General features: G+C 39.0%; 1 protein-coding gene across 1 annotated transcript in view; it reads left to right on the top strand.

Annotated features, from left to right (window-relative positions):
• LOC122833013 (scavenger receptor cysteine-rich type 1 protein M130-like) overlaps positions 1 to 7,635 on the top strand; it is a 13,090-nt gene extending 5,455 nt beyond the window's left edge. Inside the window, exons 2-5 of the mRNA XM_044120307.1 lie at positions 5,003 to 5,055; positions 5,132 to 5,278; positions 6,861 to 7,169; positions 7,252 to 7,635. Of these exons, the coding sequence (XP_043976242.1) occupies positions 5,003 to 5,055; positions 5,132 to 5,278; positions 6,861 to 7,169; positions 7,252 to 7,631 (889 nt within the window). The 3' untranslated portion in view covers positions 7,632 to 7,635. The remainder of the gene's footprint in view (positions 1 to 5,002; positions 5,056 to 5,131; positions 5,279 to 6,860; positions 7,170 to 7,251) is intronic.

The following is a 7,635-nucleotide window of genomic DNA, read 5'->3' as shown; positions in this document are numbered from 1 at the left end:
ATGAAATATTAATAATTAATAGTTCATAGGTTCTTTGTGCTGTTCTAGTGTAATTTTCCCTATATTGGTCTAATGATTCCCATCCATCTCCAGTATAGGCAGAAGTTAAAAATGCAAAGAATATTAAACAGTAGATTTAAAAATAAAAAAACTCTTCACTGTATTGGAGCTTTGCTGAACAAACTGGAATAAAATTCAGTGTAAATGTTGAAACTTTTTTCTGATCATTGAAGTGGAGGTGGAGCTCGCAGGCAGGTGGTTGGACGGTTGTGAGCGCGGCAAAACAAAAACGTATATTGGAGTTGGAAAAGGCGGATTTGGCATAAGCTGGTATGTGAATGGTTCGGATGGAAATGGAGACAGGAAATGAGGAAGACATGGAATATGAAAGGTGGACGCCAGTGGGGAGAGGAAGAGGGAGAGGACGGGAAAGACAAAAAATAAACGAAGGAAAGAGTATTAGTGATATTCAAGGAAATAAAAGAGAACTGGAAGGAAGTAGCTCTGAAGAAGAAAGGATAGTGAGAAGGAAAGTTGTGAGGGAGGAAGTTAAAATAATATTAAAACTAAAAAATGAAGAAGAACAGAATAACATCAGCCCCATTGTGGTGTCAAGAGAAGTAAAAAAGAAAATCGGAGATGTGGAAATGGTGAAGATATTGAGAGATGGAAATTTATTGGTAGTTTGTAAAAATGAAGAACAAAAAAAATAAGGCTTTAAATGTGGATAATATATGTAAAAAAACTGTGATGGAGAAAAAAATAGTAGGCGAAAATAAAAAAACTAGAGGAGTGATTTATGGGATACCTCTAGAGGAAGATCTTGAGAAAATTAAGAAGAATATTACAGGAGGAAAAGTGAATAACTTGAAGAGGTTGTCAAGAACAATAAATGGAGAAAGAGTAGGAAGTTTGTCAATTCTCATTGAATTTGAAGAGAAGGATTTATCACAAAACATCAAAATAGGATATCTCAGTTTTCAGGTCAGACCTTATATCCCTCCACCACTTCGTTGTTTCAAATGTCAAAGGTATGGACACATAGCAGCAGTTTGTAAAGGGAAGCAGAGATGTCCAAAATGTGGTGAAGATCACAAATTAGAGGAATGTAAAGAAGAAGCACAAGAAAAATGTTGTAATTGTGGAGGGCAACATAGAGTTACGTATGGAGGATGTGAGGTGAGGAAGAAGGCAAAAGAAATCATTCAAATTAAAACAATTAAAAACATTAGTTATGCAGAGGCTGTTAAAAATGTGAAGGAACAGACAACAAGAAAGAGTGAACAAACAGTGAATCAAATCCCACAGCAAAGCAAAGTACAGTTAGAAGAAAATATCCAGTGACGTCAGTAACGCGTTAATTTGTAACGCGTTACTGACGTCGGACCACTTTTTTCAGTAACGAGTAATCTAACGCGTTGCTATTTCAAATCCAGTAGTCAGACTACAGTTACTTATCAAAATCACTGTGCGTTACTATCTTCTTTTGTTATTTAATCGTATTTCCTCTACTCGTCTTGTCGAGTGACCGTCTCTATCAGAAATGTAAACAATGGAGGGAGATGCGCATTTTGTTGGTGGAAAAACTGGAACTATTTTGAGATTCTGCCGCCAAGTCCGATTATTATAAACGGCTTTGGGCTTCATTTTTTTTAAAGTCGCTTGCAGATTTAATGAGTGGCGGGTTGCGCCTTTTTTGGCTCGTTTTTGAACGTGAAGTTGCTCATTTGGGCTTGGAAATAAGCAGAGACTCATAATAAATCCCAGAATTTGTCCGTCATTAAGGGAGTCTTACTCAGTCTCTCCTTGTCCATCATTTCCTGGATGATCCGTCCCGCTGTGTCTTTGTTAATGTCAAGTTAATATAGGCTATTACCTCTGAATGACGCCGAAGCCAAGGCGCCCAGAAAACTGCAAACATCGAGACCAATATAAACAGCGCAATAAACGTGAAAACTGCCACGAATAAACGTGTCCGTAGTTGGCAATGATTATAATGGCAATTTAACGCTATTCTAATTATTAATATTAAGATAAGTGTCACAAATCTGTGCAGCCATCTGAGCTGTGGAGCTGCAGGAGGAGCTCTGTGCTGTGACACCAAACGCAGGGCCGTAACACAGAACCTGGAGGCTGAGGGAGGGGCTTTAAAATCCTTCTTGGAGTTTTCCAGACAACAGTGGACCACACAAACTACTCAGGTTTTTTATTTTTTTGTACTGTTTTTTCTACAATCTCCTCTTCAGTTCAACCTTATCAGTGGAGACACATTGTTGATGTTACCATTATAAAATAGCTTACAAAAAAGTATTGGCAAAGCTCAATGTGATTTTCACAAGAGGCAGAGCGTTGTTGTTAGCAGCTTCTGAAAGTAACTAAAAAGTTACTTTTAGTGTAACTTAGTTACTTTCCAAATCAAGTAGTCAGTAATATAACTAAGTTACTTTTTCAAGGAGTAATCAGTAGTCCGATTAAAGTTACTTTTTCAAAGTAACTATGCCAACACTGAAAATATCACAGTGTCAGTAGAAAAATTAATATTATTTGTAGCACATGTTATAAATTGCACTGACTAAGCCAAGCAGAAAACTGAGAAAATTAAAATAATAGTGAGAGGAGCAGAAAAATATTTGGGGTTTAAAGAGGGACACAAGTCAAGTCAGATGTTTACTTTACTGTTCTTAATTATGATAAATGATGTATTTAATGGTATTGGAAAAGAAATAGGATGTTCATTATTTGCAGATGATGGAGCGTTCTGGAAAAGAGGGAAAAATGTAGTTCATATTGTAAAGAAAGTACAAAAGGTTATTATTGAAATAGAAAAATGGGCGTTGCTGTAAGGATTTAAGTTTTCAGTTGAAAAAACAAAAGTAATGATATTTACTAAAAAAAATAAACAAGGAAATAAAATTAAAATTATATAATCAAGAATTAGAACAAGTAAAGTGTATAAAATTTTTAGGAATATGGTTTGATGAAAAACTAAAATGGAATATACATATTCAAAAAGTGGTTGATAAGTGTAAGAAAATCTTAAATATTTTAAGATGCTTGGCTGGCAGTGATTGGGGAGCAGATAGAAAATCACTGAAACAGATTTATACTGGAATGATAAGATCTAACATAGACTTTGGGTGCATAGTTTACGGTTCAGCAGCTAAAACACATCTGGTTAAATTAGACATTATTCAACATCAGGCATTAAGATTATGTACTGGAGCATTTAAAACCACACCAACAGCTGCAATAGAAGTAGAAATGGGAGAAATGCCATTAAACTTAAGAAGAACAAAACTAGAAATAAATTTCAGGTTAAATTTACAAAGCAATAAAATTGATCATCCAACTCGGGAAATTTTAGGTCCATGTTGGGAAAAAGAAAAGAAAGAAATGAGGAGTTTTGGATGGAATATTGGAAATAAAATAAAAGAATTCAAGATTGATAGTTTAGAAATAAGTCAAACACCAATGTCAATAATACCGCCATGGATTTTACCAGAAGCAACCGTAGACATGTCAATAATAGAAAAGAAACAAGATAAATCTCACATGGTAGATAGATATTCAGTACAGATACATATAAACAAATATTACAAATATATTCAAATTTATACAGATGCGTCAAAAATAAATGGAAAGATAGGAGTAGCTTTTGTGGTGCCAGAATTTGATGTAAAAATAGGAAAACGGAGCACAGATGGGTTATCACTAAACACAGGAGAAATGTTGGCAATATTATTAGCTTTACAATGGGTGGAAGAAATAAAACCATTAAAAACAGTGATATGTTCAGATTCAAGCTCAGCATTATTAAGTTTAAAAAAAATTTAAATCAGATAGTAGGATGGATATATTATTATAAATATTTTATACATTGTATAGAATACAGAATATGGGGCTGGTAGTTGTATTTGTATGGATTCCAGCGCATATGGGTGTAGAAGGAAATGAGAGGGCAGATAATATGGCAAAAACGGCAATTCATAATAATATTAGTTTTAAAGTTAAAACAAGTAAATATGAGGGAAAGAGTATGGTTAAAGGAAAACTGATGGAAAAATGGCAAAAAAGGTGGGATGAAGAAAAAACAGGAAGATGGTTTTATAAAATACAGAAGATAGGAGAGAAAAGAAATGAAAGAAGAAATAGAAAGGAGGGAAGGGTGATAACAAGATTAAGATTAGGGCATACAGGTCTTAATTATACACTTTTTAAAATACAAAAGCATAACAATGGAAAATGTGAATACTGTGACAGATATGAAACGATAGAACATGTTATGTTAGAATGCCATAAGTATGAAAGAGAAAGAAGATGTATGAAAGGAGAGTTTGAATGTATTAAGGAAAAGATTAATTTGATAGATATTTTGAGGAAGAATTCGGGGAGTAAACATATACAAATAATTATGGGATATTTAAAGAAAACTAAATTATTTCAAAGAATATGATTAAAATAGGTGTGTGTGTGTGAATGGGTGCATGATCTAGGGGGGTGGATTATAGAGATATATATAAAAATGGATGAGTGTATGTAGGTATATATAAATAGGAAATTCATTTAGTTAAATTATATATTAAAGGTAGGAGTAGGAAGATACAAATACTTATATAAGTTGATAGTCCATTTCGAACCACACTCCATACCACTAGGTGGCGGTAATGCTGCTTAAAGTTTGTTGCCAACCGCCAATAAAATCAAGAAAAAGAAGAAGAAGAAACTTTTTTCTTTCTGCATCCACAGACTCAGTCAGGCTGGTTCAAGGGACCAACCGGTGCTCAGGCAGACTGGAGGTGAAGACCAACCAGTCGTGGTCCTCAGTGTGTGAAAAAGACTTTGACCTGCAGGATGCAAAGGTGGTCTGCAGGGAGATTGGCTGTGGGTCTCCTTCGGTCCTCCAGGGGGCGCTCTATGGAGAAGCAGAGGCTCCAGTGGGGAGCAGAGAGTTCCTGTGTGAAGGCAGTGAGTCTGCTCTGCTGAACTGCAGCAGCAGGAAGAGTTCAGGTAGAAACAGCTGCTCACCTGGTCAAGCTGTTGGACTCACCTGTTCAGGTAGAGGAGGATCTGCAGACCTGCTGCTGTTCACTGCTTCACTTCCTTCATTAATGAACTCTCTGTCTCTGCTCAGGTCAAAACATCAGGTTGGTGGGAGAGGCCAGCCGATGTGCTGGGATACTGGAGATGAAACATCAACAAGAGTGGAGACCAGTGGCTGTTTGGGATAGTTACTGGAACATGAACTCAGCTGCTGCAGTTTGTGCTGAACTGGACTGTGGTTCTGCTGTTTCAGTAAGAAATTCATGGAAAGGTTCAAAGAGACCAGTTTGGTGGATCTGGTCTGACTGTTTGCTGTCAGGATCTGGATTTAATAACTGTTTACCTGATGATGAAAACAGTTATCAGAGCCTTGAATTGATCTGCTCAGGTAACTCTGAACTCTCATATTTATTTCTTTTAAAATGTTTCTTCCATCAGGTTCCAGATGTCTGCAGAGAAACCGTCACCTTTAACTAAGAACCTGAAACCTTGAGGAGAGAAAAACTAAAGTAATTTAAATATCCAGATAAAGTTTTCAGTTTAGCCCAGATGAACAAAAACTCATCATTTTAATAACTTTTAATCTCTGCTGCTTTGAAGTCGATGCATCAAAATCCCAGGAGGAGTTCAAGGAAATCAGACATTTTCAAACCTGAAAATTAACAGAAAATGACTTTTGATCCAAAATGGTGGATTTCCTGTTTTTAGTGAAAATAGCAGGAAAACCTTTTGTTTGTTATGGTTGTTGGTCTGGATGAACTAGGGGGCGCTGTTGAGTCATTTTGACAAATTTCTTTTTAATTCATCTGAAATACAAACAATTTAAGATTGTAAAGTTTGCTTCACATTTAGTGGATTTATTAACATGTTTATGTCCCAAAAATATAAAAATTTCAGCAGAAATAAAAATTAATGATAAACTTCCAGATACAGTCAGTTTCATTTCACCTTTGATGCTCTGAGATTTTCTAGTTTGGTTTTCTTGGCCTTTATTTTTAGCAAACTCAGAGATGTTTCCATCCATCCATCCATCCATCCATCCATCCATCCATCCATCCATCCATCCATCCATCCATCTATCCATCTACCTACCTACCACTTATCTGTGGTCGGGTTGCGGGGGTAGCAGCTTCAGAAGGGAGTCCCAGACTTCCCTCTCCCCAGCCACTTCTTCCAGCTCCTACGGAGGAATCCCAAGGCGTTCCAAGGTCAGCCGAGAGACATAGTCCCTCCAGCGTGTCCTGGGTCTTCCTCCTCCCAGTGGGACGTGCCCGGAACACCTCAACAGGGAGGCGTCCAGGAGGCATCCTGACCAGATGTCCGAGCCACCTCAACTGGCCCCTCTCGACGTGAAGGAGCAGCGGCTCTACTCTGAGTCCCTCCCGGATGACTGAGCTTCTCACTCTATTTCTAAGGGAGAGCCCAGCCACCCTGCGGAGAAAACCCATTTCGTCCGCTTGTATCCTATCCGCGATCTCGTTCTTTCGGTCATGACCCAAAGCTCATGACCATAGATGAGGGTGGGAACGTAGATCAACCGGTAAATCGAGAGCTTCGCTTTTTGGCTCAGCTCTCTCTTCACCACGACGGACCGGTACAGCGCCCGCTTAATGGCAGACGCTGCGCCAATCCGCCTGTCGATCTCCTGCTCCCTTCTTCCCTCATTCGTGAACAAGATCCCGAGATACTTGAACTCCTCCACTTGGGGCAGGACACCCCCCCGACCCGGAGAAGGCACTCTACCCTTTTCCGGCTCATGTGTATCTAGAAAAATAAAGTTCTGAAATATTTTAAACCTTTTTTTCTTTCTGCACCCACAGACTCAGTCAGGCTGGTTCAAGGGACCAACCGGTGCTCAGGCAGACTGGAGGTGAAGACCAACCAGTCGTGGTCCTCAGTGTGTGAAAAAGACTTTGACCTGCAGGATGCAAAGGTGGTCTGCAGGGAGATTGGCTGTGGGCCTCCTTCAGTCCTCCAGGGGGCGCTCTATGGAGAAGCAGAGGCTCCAGTGGGGAGCAGAGAGTTCCTGTGTGAAGGCAGTGAGTCTGCTCTGCTGAACTGCAGCAGCAGGAAGAGTTCAGGTAGAAACAGCTGCTCACCTGGTCAAGCTGTTGGACTCACCTGTTCAGGTAGAGGAGGATCTGCAGACCTGCTGCTGTTCACTGCTTCACTTCCTTCATTAATGAACTCTCTGTCTCTGGTCAGGTCAAGACATCAGGTTGGTGGGAGAGGCCAGCCGATGTGCTGGGAGACTGGAGATGTTACATGAAAAAGAGTGGAGACCAGTGGATGTTGGGTTTTATTACTGGAACATGAACTCAGCTGCTGCAGTTTGTGCTGAACTGGACTGTGGTTCTGCTGTTTCAGCAAGAAATTCAAAGAGAACTTCATACAGACCAGTTTGGGAGATCAAGTCTGACTGTTTCCAGTCAGGATCTGGAATAAAGAACTGTTTACCTTATGATACAAACAGTGATCAGAGCCATGAGTTCATCTGCTCAGGTAACTCTGAACTCTCATATTTATTTCTTTTAAAATGTTTCTTCCATCAGGTTCCAGATGTCTGCAGAGAAACCGTCACCTTTAACTAAGAAC

This window comes from Gambusia affinis, linkage group LG06, assembly GCF_019740435.1.
Source record: "Gambusia affinis linkage group LG06, SWU_Gaff_1.0, whole genome shotgun sequence".
NCBI lineage: Eukaryota > Metazoa > Chordata > Actinopteri > Cyprinodontiformes > Poeciliidae > Gambusia > Gambusia affinis.
The sequence above is the reverse complement of the archived record's forward strand: the minus strand, read 5'-3'. Positions and strand labels throughout refer to the sequence as shown.